The sequence below is a fragment of the Carassius auratus genome, chromosome 30 (assembly GCF_003368295.1).
Source record: "Carassius auratus strain Wakin chromosome 30, ASM336829v1, whole genome shotgun sequence".
In the NCBI taxonomy this organism is placed as follows: Eukaryota; Metazoa; Chordata; class Actinopteri; order Cypriniformes; family Cyprinidae; genus Carassius; species Carassius auratus.
Window position 1 is genome coordinate 7,821,413 of NC_039272.1, and position 14,139 is coordinate 7,835,551.

The 14,139-nt window shown below is 36.7% G+C and overlaps 1 protein-coding gene across 1 annotated transcript; it reads left to right on the top strand.

Annotated features, from left to right (window-relative positions):
* The first annotated feature begins 405 nt into the window (after positions 1 to 405).
* On the top strand, positions 406 to 11,246 carry LOC113049942 (sterile alpha motif domain-containing protein 3-like). Its single transcript, XM_026212684.1, has 4 exons — positions 406 to 1,347; positions 2,678 to 2,833; positions 2,982 to 3,071; positions 10,164 to 11,246. Exons 1-4 carry the CDS (start codon positions 406 to 408, stop codon positions 10,485 to 10,487), a joined length of 1,512 nt encoding a protein of 503 aa, XP_026068469.1. The 3' UTR covers positions 10,488 to 11,246.
* Positions 11,247 to 14,139: the final 2,893 nt, after the last annotated feature.

Genomic DNA, 14,139 nt, shown 5'->3' on the forward strand with positions numbered 1-14,139 from the left:
AACATCAATGCTTTTGGATTTAAATATTTCAAGCATGCAAACAAATGGCCGCTTTTATCCTGTTATATTGTGTTTGCCTTAGTTCCAGTGACTTATTTAGTTTTCTGAGAACTTCTCTTTGTTGGTGAAATGATGGGGTTGCATGACGTTGTTCCTGAGAGGCGTGAAATAAGTGGGTTTTAGTGAAGCTCAGCGGAGCTTCTGGCCCGACAGTGGAAACACAGCACTATTTTGGCCTTGGTGCTAATTCTGAATTCTGCGGGACAGTTGAGGGCCCATGACTTTAAGTTGACTTGTCCTGGTCTAGTTAATTAATGGCGAAACTGTCAGGACTAGCTTGTTGTATCATCATAATAATTTAAATGGACATTCAGTTCTTTCCCTTCTGTGTTTTACAAATTTAGGATGTTGTTCAGGATTGTGTTGGCAGCAGATGACATCAGGAAGTTGGTGATTGATGAGCTGCCAGAAAGCGTTGAAGACCTAAAGTCAATTTTGGTGTCTAAACTTAATCTGGATGGCGAGTTTGTGCTACAATATGAAGACCCAGATTTCCAGAATGATTTGGTCAATCTTACAAGTCTAACAGATTTGCCTAAGGAGAGAGCAACACTGAAGATTGTGCAGAAGTCCTTACCAAACGAACAGTTTAATGGCAGCAGTAACCAGGACACTGCTAGCCTGACATCTGCGTCATCACCATTGGGGTCAGGTACACCAACTCAAACAAAGAGCTGGCCTGATCCTTTCATCATTCCAAGTTTTTCTTATGATGCAGAACTGAAGCTCCGGCGAGCAAATGATGCACACGAAAAAGACGGTTCCCTTTTGGATGTTACAAAAGAGCTTAAAACTGAAATCCTGAACAAACTTGCAGAAGTTATATTCAACTTAAATCCATACCCAACACGGGAACAAATTGAAAGTGTTTCAGAAGCCTTGGTTAAAAAACATCCTTGCTTAAAAGAGCCGGGGTCATCATGTGGTTGGTACTGCTGGAAGTACAGTCTGAGTTTTAAAATGGGGAACTTTAGGCAGAAGCTACGTGTAGCAGGCTGCCCAACAGTGTCATTGTCTACAAATGGTGCAGGTAAAAAACAACTCAAGAAGCCGAGGCGGTCCGAAACCAATTTTCTGCCCGACATGCCTGATGGTGAAACCAGCAGCTCCCTCGAAGAGGAAAGGAAAGCTCTGCTGATAGAAGTTACCAAGAAGAACCCAAATAATAAATTCATTGATGCTGCCATGGCAAGAACATATGCACTAAGGAGAAAAGAGATAATTGAACAGGAGCCTCTAGTGAGTGACATTCAAACAAGATGGCCAGCACTATTCACAGAGAGACAGGTAATGTATATAATTTTATGGCATTTTTCAAACACTAAATAACTATGGACAAAGCATCTCACCAGTAGTTACAGAGAAACCACGCTTTGAAACTGTGCTATACTGTTTGCATTTGTCAAGTTCAAGCCAGGTCCTTAAAGCAAAGTTCAAGGGTCCAGTATACTTATAACACCAAATCAAGCATCGCATCTTTTATTGAAATGAAATGACATTAACTTTTTGAAGGGCACAACTTTTCAAACAATTGTTCTTAAAATATAATTTTTTTAATGTACATGAAAGGAAAATTAGGTAACAGCATAAAACTGTGTAGCCTATTGTGTAAGTGCATCAATAACCTGAGAAAACCCACTTCAACAGATAACGTAATATTTGTACTACATGAACACAAATTAACAAGCTGCAATTTAGAAACAATCCACTCGCTCATTACACTTCTAGCTTACATATTGTTCGTCAGAACACCAGACGGTCAACTTGTTCTGTAGTGAGTGCTGAGCATTTTTTAAGTTTTTCCAGCTGATGAAAACACACAGCTCTGACCGAAGTTCCAGGTATGGTCAAATATGTCTTTGCCAGCTGTGCAATATGTTGGATACATGCCGCACAATTTTTTCCACCAACTAAGAGGGTTTTCGTCAGTGGGTAGCTTAGCTTCTCGTTCATATCCATCTCATGCTTCAAAGCCTTGATGCCGCCTTCTGCATTGCTCTGAGTCTGACTGGCAGACAGCACAGTCTTTTTTTTCTTGCGTCCGGTTGTTTTACAACATCAGCACTCTCACTTTTTGACTCTTCCATCGTTCCAGTCGTTATCTCTAATACCTTCTCCTGTACTTGTTTTCTCCTTTGTTCCTCTGACAAATGGTTTAGACTGTGGAATCATGGGTATAAGTAGCTTGCTGTGTCTCATCAGGGTAATTGCTTTTTAGATCAACTGTTATTATATTTTTTATCAGAATTTGTCGCCTCGATTCCGCCGCTTGCCACGACCCGTGTGAAGAGGCTCCCACAGCTGCTGTCTGCTTTTGAAGAAATACTTCGTATCATGCGACAGTGCATTCTACAGATGCAGTTCTGGCACCTCAATATGCATTCACGTGTGCTTCGAGTTAATCAAATGTTAACTCTGCGGTAGAGTTACATTCATGGGACACTGCAGTCTTTTTTGCAGTATGATAGTTCTGGACCCCATTCACTTGATTTGAATAGAAATATATAATTTAAATGCATATGGAAGAGTCCAATGTTTGAGACTGCTTAATGTTAAATACTATGGAGTAATGAATGAAAGAACAAATTAAAATTCTATCATTTTGTTAATTTTTTAGATTGTTGCTGAATTTAGCCGCCTGTTGTCTGCTGACCTTATGAGGTCCTTCTATGGGGGCCTAGATGAACTTCTCCCAAGGTTTTTGGAGCTGTACAAAAACATGGACCAAGATAGTGCACTGCTAAATAAAATTCTTCAATGGCTAGGTGCTGATGTAAGTATATCTTGTAAACCAATAAAGGTTTTCTTTGTTTTGTGAATGTTTTGTTAGGACCCATATTGCATAAGAAATGCAATATGCGAGTATCTCATATGAAATGTTTATTAAATAGTTGTGTATTCTGTGCATTCTGACATTTCAGGACTCAAACCAGAACAAGCGAACTGCAGTCCTCCTTGGCTTGCCACACTGTCTTCGGGAAAACTCCACCAGTTTTTTAAAGACTTGTGAGGTGTGTTTAAAGACAACCAGATGGCTAATTGTGCTCTGTTATTTTTAGTTATCTCTAATAAACAGGTGCATCTCAATAAATAAGAATTTCATAGAAAAGTTAATTTCAGTAATTCAAATCAAATTGTGAAGCTCGTATATTAAATTAAATCAATGCACACAGATTGAAGTAGTTTATTTGGTTATTTTAATTGTGGTGATTTTGGCTCCCATTTAACAAAAACCCACCAATTCACTATCAGCTAATCAACTCAAAACACCTGCAAAGGTTTCCTGAGCCGTCAAAATGGTCTCAGTTTGGTTCACTAGGCTACACAATCAAGGGGAAGACTGCACATCTGACAGTTGTCCAGAAGACAATCATTGACACCCTTCACAAGGAGGGTAAGCCACAAACATTCATTGCCAAAGAAGCTGGCTGTTCAGAGTGCTGTATCAAAGCATGTTAACAGAAAGTTGAGTGGAAGGAAAAAGGGTGGAAGAAAAAGATGCACAACCAACTGAGAGAACTGCAGCCTTATGAGGATTTTCAAGCAAAATCGATTCAAGAATTTGAGTGAACTTCAAGTAAAGAACTGAGGCTGGGGTCAAGCCATCAAGAGCCACCACACACAGACGTGGTGTAGCTTCAGCCCTCATAAAAACGTAAAAAAATTTCGGTATGTTTTAGCTAACCTCAAGGACATCCAAGATGTAGGTTTCTTTGTTTCCTCAGTATTTCCCATTTTGATATTTTTAGGTCCAGCCGTTCTTGTCTGTGACTCACATAATAGATGTCTATGGTCACCACCTCAAAGAGCATGCACAGAGGAGTCAAAATTAAACGATACCCCATCATAAGTACACATTGATGACCTAAGACACGAAACGAGCGGTTTGTGTAAGAAAACGAACAGCATTTATATCCTTTTTACCTCTTGTACACAACCATGTCCAACTGATCTGAGCGCACGAGTGCTTCCCGATGTGACGTGCGCGCACCCTCTGGCTTTAGTCTGTGCAAGCACGGAAACCCCCTGATGTGCTCTCTCGTGTGTAAATCACTCATTGTTTGTTTTTTTGTTTTGTTTACCACACGCTAGGCCACCAATCTGCACTGTATGAAATATAATGCAGTAATTGTAATTAATTAATTTGTTTATAATGTATATAATCGTTGCGATTTATAATAGAAATACAACACATTACTCACTCTATTGACCTCCAGTTTATACGTGGCAAACTAAACACAACGTGCAAAACGCTGCGTCACAACAGCGGAGAAAACTCAAGATCTTCAGTCAGGCAGGTATGTGATGCGATACTGTCAATGCCCTCGTTGATGTCTTGTTGTTCCATTCGTGACAACATATCCTCTCCACTTTTGTTGGCATCTCACAACACTTGCGACTAAAACACCACCAATTTTGAAGAGATCTCTGTCTCTCTGAGGCTTGAAGACGTGCTGCTGCAGCGGATCGCTCCTGAGTACTTGATCGGTGTATTCTGGTTCAAATAAATGTGGTTGTGAAAAAAATTTAACGTTGTCTATGGATATATTAAAATCATCTTCCATTGCAATTTCCTGTACGTCTAAATATGTTTAGATCTTCACAGTGAAAGGTAATACTTCCGAAATCTGTGTAAACCATAGTAAGTGTAAACAATGAGTGATGTACACGCGCGAGACATCGCTTCTGGCACTTTCCTCGCTTGCACAGACTAAAGCCAGAGCGCGCGCGCACGTCACATCAGGAAGCACTCGTGCACTCAGATCAGTTGGACGTGGTTGTGTACAAGAGGTAAAAACGCTAAAAATACTGTTCGTTTTCTTACACAAACTGCTCGTTTCGTGTCTTAGGTCATCAATGTGTACTTACGATGGGGAATTGTTTAATTTTGACTCCTCTGTGCATGCTCTTTGAGGTGGTGACCATAGACATCCATTATGTGAGACACAGACAAGAACGGTTGGACCTAAAAATATCAAAATGGGAAATACTGAGGAAACAAAGAAACCTACATCTTGGATGTCCTTGAGGTAAGCTAAAACATACCCAAATTTAATCTGAGCGTGAACTATCCCTTTTAATGTGGCTGTATTCAGACTGCTTTTTTGTAATTGTAAAATGAGGTCTAATTTGTTAATTTGTTAACATGAACTAAATAAGCTATACATTAGAGCCTTGCGCGGGACTGTTTTCTTAAACCCGCACCCAGCCACTCCCGCTGAATGTATGACCAGGCAGCCCCGCTCCCGCAACGGGTGTTCCACTCCCGCCCACACCCGCAATGTTTGTGTCCACTCTCGCGGACTTTATCTCAGAGCTTGTGAAAAATGCACACACACAGGTACTCAGACTAAATATTCGTTCAAGTTAACATCCAGAATTACAGATTTTAAACATGATTGCATTTAAATAATATGAAGTAACCGTTGCTAAACCAAAACACCACACATGACAAAAACATTGGGTATTTATTTTTTTAACGTTATAAAACATTAACCATTAAAACAAATAAATACAACTTTATATTTCAATTAATAAATGAAGTATTGTTCTTTTTTTTAATGTTAAGCAAATCAGTTACCTAATGAAACCTTATTGTAAAGTGTTACTGTCTTTGCAAGAGAACCACATTCTAAAACCAAACTAGCATCTGCAGTATACATTTTCTCAAACATGCACTTATTTTCCCATTTTTATTTGTTTAGTGACAATGCTTAAAATGTGACATAAGAGCTATAATCAGGTCCCCAGTGCATCTACTAACCCAGAAAACATGGAAAAAGGACAACCAGTAACTGTTTTAGTAAGCCTTTTTTTGCAAGCTTGTGCAAACCAGCATGTCAGATTTTGCTCCCCCGTGATAAGGTAAAGGGATCTTTATTATAATACACTGAACAAATTTATAAACACAAATTATTTTTTTTTTGTCCCCATTTTTCATGAACTGACCTCAAAGATCGAAGACTTTTTCTGTGTACACAAAAGGCCTATTTCTCTCAAATATTGTTCACAAATCTGTCTAAATCTCCTTTGCCGAGGTAATCCATCCACCTCACAGGTGTGACACATCAAGATTCTGTTTAGACAGCATGATTATTGCATAGGTGTGCCTTAGACTGGCCACAATGGTGGTGGAACTGTCCCATTTTCTTTAGGCAAAAACCCCGGAAGTGAGTTAGCATTTTAGCACTTCTGGTTCCATACAAGAGTTAATGTTGTTTTTTAACACCCTTATGCGTTGTTGGGGACGTTTTCGTCCACTAGGGGGTAAAGTTGAAAGAAAAAAAAGTGAAAGTCGTGACATTCACTTTTTGGCCACAAAAAGTCTTATTTTGGCCACAACTTTCTCTGTGTTTCAGAAAATGGAATGATTTTTGGTGACGTCTTATTTTGACAAATATTTTGGGGAAATGCTTTGAAATTTTTCAAAAACGTAACAATACACTGTGGGCAAATTCACTACCCTTTCGTTATGTTCGTGGATGAAGACATCCACTAAATTAAACTGCTGTAAAAATGTATCAGATAAATATTTTTTTCAAATTTTTTAGCATAAATCTATTAATCAAGCTCAGTCCTGATCAAAACTACCAAATGTTTAAAAAAAATTCCAAGATTTTAACTCTTTAATTACCAAGTTCATAAATGATGTCACTTATTTGGGGGGGGACACTGACACATTTTCAATATAAAAAGTGATTGTGGACTGGATTTTTTTTTTTTACCTTTTTATCTCAGGCATGTCAAAGATTAGTAACAACATTGGCTTTGATGCATTGTTAGTTTTTGTGCAGCATTAGATTTTGCAAAGCCATGACACCATATAATCATGCATTCCTGATTGTTTGTGGCCTTCCCTTTTGGGAAGAGGTAAAATTAGTAATTTTTACAGTTGATCACTGGTGGGACCATTAACGCTTTAGATAGGCCTGTAAAAAAAAAGAAAAAAAAAAAAGCTTAGTTTCTGGCTTGCGTATGGAGTTATACGGAGTATAACAGCAAATTATATTGTTTGTGTGTGTGAGAAATTCTTGATTGTTGGTGGTTTTCCCTGTTGGGAAGAGGTCAAATTTGTTTTTTTACAGTTGATCACTAGGTGGGACCATTAACCCTTTAGATAGGCCTGTGCAAAAAAAGGCTTAGTTTCTGGCTTGTATATGGCAGACAGCGTGTATGGCGTCGTTTGGGTGAGCGGTTTGCTGATATCAATGTTGTGGCTTAAGTGGCGATGGGCTTATAGTATGGGCAGGCTAGGGCTGTGCAAAAAATCAAAAGCGATTTTTCATGCACATCTCATCAGTAAAGACGCTCCTGTAATTAGAAGTGTATCTCCCTGCACGTGTGTTCAGATCATGGTTGCCAGGTTTTCGCAACAAATCCTGTTCAGTTGCTTCTCAAAACTAGTCCAAAACTAGCCCAATCGCATTTCCAGGAGGTTCCCCGATTAAAAAAAAAAAATTGCTTTCCGGGATTAAAATGTAAGTTTTATGGCATGGTTGCCTTGGTAAAGTTCACATTTTAGGGGCTAAATATCACATTATTTCTATTGGGGTCGCTTCCACCCGTGGACATGGAAAAACACCCACAGACTTGGCAACATTGGTTGGCATTTACTACACAGAGTCGTAATTCACTGACAATCTACACAAAATCTATTTTAAAATCGTTGGCGATTCTATGTCGATTTTGAAAGCGATTTTGTGTTAATTGTCGGTAGACTACGGCTCTGTGTAGACCTGAACCTGTGTTGCCAAGTCTGCGGTTGTTTTTCATGTCCACGATTTGAAGCAACCCCAATACCAATACCGTGATATTTAGCGCCTAATATGCAAATTTTACCAAGACAACCATGCCAAAAAACAAAACGTATATTTTAACCCTGGGAAGCATTTTTTTTATCTGGGAACCTCCTGGAATCGCGACTTAGTTTTGGACTAGTTTTGAGAACAACAGGGCAGGATTTGTTGTGAAAACCTGGCAATCCTGATCTGAACACACGTGCTGGAGGTAATACTTCAAAATTAAAGGAGTGTTTTTACTGATGAGATGTGCATGAAAATCGCATTCAATTTTTTGCACAGCCCTAGGGCAGGCATATGTTATGGATAACGAACACGGGTGCATTTTATTGATGGCATTTTGAATGGACCGAGGTATCGAGATCTTGAGGCCCATTGTTGTGTAATTCATCCACGACCATCACCTCATATTGCAGCGTGATAATACACGGCCCAATGCTGCAATGATCTGTACACAATTCCTGGAAGCTGAAAACATCCCAGTTCTTACATGGCCAGCATACTCACTAGATGTCACCCACTGAGCATGTTTGGTATGCTCTCGAACAGTGTATACGACAGCGTGTTCCAGTTCCTTCCAATATCAAGCAATTTAACAGCCATTGAAGAGGAGTGGACCAACATTTCACAGGCCACAGTAAACAACCTGATCAACTCTATGCGAAGGAGGTGTGTTGCACTGTGTGAGGAAAAAGGCGGTCACACCAGATACTGACTGGTTTTCGGACCGCCCAATACAGTAGAACTCAACATTTTAGAGTAGGCTGGCCGCACCTGTGCAATAATCATGCTGTCTAATCAGCATCTTGATATGCCACACCTGTGAGTTGGAAGGATCATCTCTGCAAAGGAGAAGTGCTTACTAACAAAGATTTGTGAACAACATTTGAGAGAAATAGGGCCTTTTGTATATAGAAAAAGTCTTAGATCTTTGAGTTCAGTTCATGAAAAATTGGGGCAAAAACAAGTGTTGTTTATAATTAAGTTCAGTTTATTACTGCCCCTTAATCTGCATGTTTCCACCCAGTGCACCATGGCTTTGATTTTGCAAGTAACAACTGTACCAGTTCTAATGCAATGGTGAAAGTTTGAACCAAGCATGCCGACAGTTATGTCCACGAGAGAGCAGTGGATTGAATTTATTTACTGTATAATACGCTGCTGTCACTAGGGTTGGGTACCGAAACGTTATATAACCAGTATGAACCAAATCAGAACGCAGATTTTGCTGCTTGCTCGATCAGTTGAAATATTTGTCCCGTTTCTCCAAAATGTACGCAAGAAGCATGGGCATCGCTAGGCTATTTTTAGGGGGGCTATAGTGTTTGGCTACATAAACTTGACATACTTTAGTTAAATGTATATGTATGAAATTTATTTTATAAAAATACCTTTTTTAATCTGAAAAACAAAAACAAAAAAAACATCTGCTTTATACCAATGGAAAATAAAGTTCTTGCAGGATTCATAAAGAAAACAAAACAATTGTAAAACAATAAAATAGATGTTGAACATTTTTACAGGTTTTTCAGTTTTTATTTGTTTCCTCATGGAATCGATGAGACCGTGACTTGAGCACAGCCCCAACTGCACAAAACACCAGCACCAAGAGAGAAATCTGAGGCTCTTCACATGGGACGTGGCAAGCGGTGGAACAGAGGTGCCATCCGCGCTGCGGTCCCAGGGCAGACATTACCACAAAAGCCCAATTGACGACACGCTTCAGCTTTGTACACAGAGGCGGGAGCTGGAACAATTCAAAAGTTCAGAGATGAAGACCGCTATCTAGCATTTGGGATACGAACTCAAAACTAAACTGCCAAGAATCTTTTTTTTTTTTTTTTTTTTTTTTTTAAATATCGATTTTCCATTTTTGAGAATCGATGTATTATCGCCTAACAGAATATTGTGATACTTGAGGGTATAGATTATTGTGGTATCGCATTAAATAATGACCTAGATCGTGAAATACATTTATTAATCTTAGAGTAAGGGAAGCACAACTCTGGATGAGAGCATCTTAGGAGCATGTATATTTATTTTTAAATATTTATGTTTTTTTGGGGGAGCTTTTTTATTTCTTTAAGTATTGGTTTAGGCACCAGTACAGTTTTAAAACTATCGATATGGCACAGGTATTAACCTAATTGATACCCTGCCCTAACTGTCACACAGATCTAATATAAACATTCAGTTTGATAGCCAACCCTTTAACAAAACGCACAACTATAGTAGTGTATGTATATGGGTGTGTATGTTCAGTTGTTATAATGTAGTTAATGTGATTATTTTCTCTTTTCCCAGCCAACCAGTGAAATTGAGGATGTTACGAAAGGAAATAAAGTGGGCATTCTGATTGTAACGGAGCAGCAGCAGTGTGATGTGCTTCCCACAGAAATAATCGACATCACTCTTGTTTTGGAAGAACATCTTGTCGTCACAGACATATCCAGTGTCCCCAACGCATTTGCACTATTAATGGGTCTTTTTTATGTGGTGAACATCGAGTACCCTAAGCACATGAAATATACTTTTGAGGCTCTACAAAAACTTGTCATGAACATTGGTGGGAGCAGCTGTTCATCACGTGTTCATGGACTCCGCAACAAGCTCTTTCGTAAAAAGTAGCTCTCTTTTTTTCTACAAAGAGTTTTAGGCTCTTTTGTGCTTTTGCTAGTTTTTAGAACACCGATTTAGAATTTGTCATGTTATGACTTCGATGAATGTTTCAAGTCTCCTTTTCTTAAATGGTAATGTAGCATTTACCTTAAAGTGCTTTCCTCTTCCTGTTTCTTATTTTATGAAAACTAAATTGCATTACATTTTCAAGGTTAATCTGTTTACACTTGTCATGTTGTTGTGCTATGAAATTTATAATCTGTTTTGTGCATTTTATTGTATCTGTTGCAATGAATGGTAATGTAACATTTAGAATTTGTCATGTTATGAGATTTAAAAAGTGTTCATTGTTTTTAATGCACTTTTTTTGCAGGGTTTTTTTGTGCCTTGCGTAACTTTTAGAATGCACATTAAAAGTTTGTAACGAGTTGTGAATGTTCTACACATCTGACAGTGCAGTATTGATCATTCAACTTGAGTTTTTCCATTGAGAAAAAGTTCTCCCATTTTGACCAGTAACTTGGACTGTGGTGGGGGGGAGTATATGTAAAATTTAGTTAATATGCAATGTTTAATCTGATGTCATTCAGGTATGAAATGTGAAATGGTCCATGTGGTTTTGACGTGACAATGTAGTTAATTCTCAGGCCCATGCCAAGGTCATCCAATATACAGCACCCTTTAAAAAGTCTGTTTTTATGTACAAATGTTTGTATTTTTCAATTGTAAATTCGTTGACCGCAAATTGCTTGTTGAATTCTAAATAAATGGAAGAGAAATGTTTTGTTGTCTAATATTGAGGCATTGGGCTAACAAATTTGCATGTTTAAACTTGACCTCGGTTGACTGAACTAGGAAATAATAGTCAAGTTAACGAGTAAATTTATTGTCTTGACTTTTTAAAAAGTTAATTCAACTCCAGTGGTAAGTTGTTTCAACAAGAAATATATTGTCAAGATAACAGATATAGAAGTCAGCACGGTAACCAATTTTAAGTTGACTCAACATGGTTTAAGTTGACTGGACTAGGAAATATTTGTCAAGTCAACTTAAAAAATGTATTACCTTGACTTTAAAAAAAAAGTTAATTCAACTCAAATGATAAGTTGTTTCAACAAGAAATATATTGTCAAGATAACAGATATAGAAGTCAGCACGGTAACCAATTTTAAGTTGACTGGACTAGGAAATATTTGTCAAGTCAACTTAAAAAATGTATTACCTTGACTTTTTAAAAAAAGTTAATTCAACTCAAATAGTAAGTTGTTTCAACAAGAAATATATTGTCAAGATAACAAAAAAATTTTAGGCAGCGGGGTAACAAAGTATTTTTAGTTGACTCAACAAATTATTTTTTACAGTGTAGGCTATGGTTGTACTCAGTGCGTCCCCAGAAATTTTTTACAGGGGTGTCCAATTGAGGCCACGTACAGTAAATCTTGGGGTGGCACATCAAAATAAAGAGAAAAAATTAAGGGTTTGCAATGATTACAAAAAGTTATATCTCTGTGATCTCTGGGATTTTATCGATAATGATAATTAGACTATTTTGCTGAGTGTTATTGTGCTGATTGACAGCTGACTCTTATTTTTACATTTACACAATTTATTTCTAAAAGTGTGAACCATCTTTTAGGTCAAATACTTGCATTTGGGCTGTTACCAAGCAAATGCAATCAGTATCCACAAAACTGATCTTTGCAATGCAGAGAAAACAGAAGCTGCATCTGAAGTGCTATTTAGATGTTTTTACACACAGTTTATTAAGAGTGTGTAAAAACATCTGAATTATAATGCAGCTCTGAGGGACATGGAATACTTTAACCTGCAGTTACAAATTAATAATTAATGTTTAGATTTTTTACAGATAAAACATTGAAAACTGATGTTTGAAGTTATTTTAAAAATTAAAAGGTACCTTAAATGTATAATTAAAACATCCAGTAGGTTGCAGCGAAGCACTGTTAATAATAGAGTCATTGCGATTGAACCGATTAATTTAAACGGTTGATTCATTTAGGAACGAAAAACACTTTCATGTTGCTCAGAGACGCAAAACACTGGCTGTGTTTGGAATGATTTCGTTTTTAGAAAATAACAAAAACAGTGAATATATTGTCTAATAAATAAACAACATATTGGTTATTGCTACAAATATACTTTGCTACTTGTGGTTTTTTTTTATTTTTTTATTGTGAATGCAAACAATACAAAGATGACATCAATTATATACAACTTTGTGTAGAGTACACAATATGTATCAACAATATGTCATCTGAATATACAAAACAAACATACAAACAATTTAACAATTGCTAAAATGAAAAATAAAAAAAGAACATGAGGGTAAGATATTGATTTATATTTCAAGTAGAGTATACAAATTAAAGTCATTACAAATTGAGGTTGTTTTTCTAGCTTTCTTATTTACAGAGGATTAAATAGTATTAAGATACATTTTAAATTCTTTCCGAAAAACAAGAAAAATTGGTTTGTTGTTGGTGAATTTACATTTATGGATATAGAATTTGCCAAGAAAATAAATTAAATTTATAACAAAACAAGATTTGTTGTTATTTGAATCAGAATCAAAGTGTCCAAAAATAATATCTTTAAAAGTAACAGATATGTCTTGTTGGATATTATTTTTAATAAATGTTTCCACATACTTGTGGGCAGGGGCGATTCTAAGATTTTCATTTTAGGGGGGCTCAGCCCCCAATAAGGGTATGATTATAAAATATTATTTGACTATTAGGGTAGGGTTGCATACTACTAACCTTATTGCAATCCACTATTCCATTGTATTCCCTGTATTTCATATATGGGAGTAGGAGTACTGACTGAGCCATAAACAACACTGTAAAAAAAACTAATACAGTTTTTTAGATGTGACCAGTCACTGGAAAATTTTGAATTGGGAATGTAGATTTATTTATTTTTTTTTACAATAAAGACTAACTGATTCAGTATTAGGACATTCATGTTTATCCTTTGATGATAACACTGCTTTTTCTTATGAAATGTACGTGGAAATCGGCAGAATATTAAAACAACATAAGGGTTCAATGACTGCAATGAATCTTGGGAATACAGTGGTATTGTGTGTGTGTGTGTGAGGCTGTCTGTTCTATTCTCACCTGACTGTTGCTCATTTGCAGACCTACTCCCGCACAACAAAAAAATGTTGTATATCCATCTACAATGAAATCTAAATTATTATATTTTATTATTATTATTATAAATTTTTAGCTTTTTAGCCTTTATAATCAACAATATGGTTGGTTATACATCAAGTCAGCCCCTGAAAATGTATTTCATTTCAAATCATTTAACTAACCAGCTAATATTCATTAAGAATATAGACAAAACATGTATTAATGTAATTGTCTATTGGCAATATGTTTAATCTGTTCTATATTTATTTCAATTTATTAAAAATAACACCATTATCAATTTGCCACTTCTATAACTCAATTACTTAAAAAAAAAAAAAAAAAAAAATCACAGATCCCTTTACTCTTACTCTAATATATGTATCATGATACACTAATGATTCATTATTACTTAATACAAAATTATATTTAATAATAGAAAACAAAATCTCTCCACATGATGTTTCTCTCTCTGTGCCATTTAGTACTTTCAGACAATGATGTGT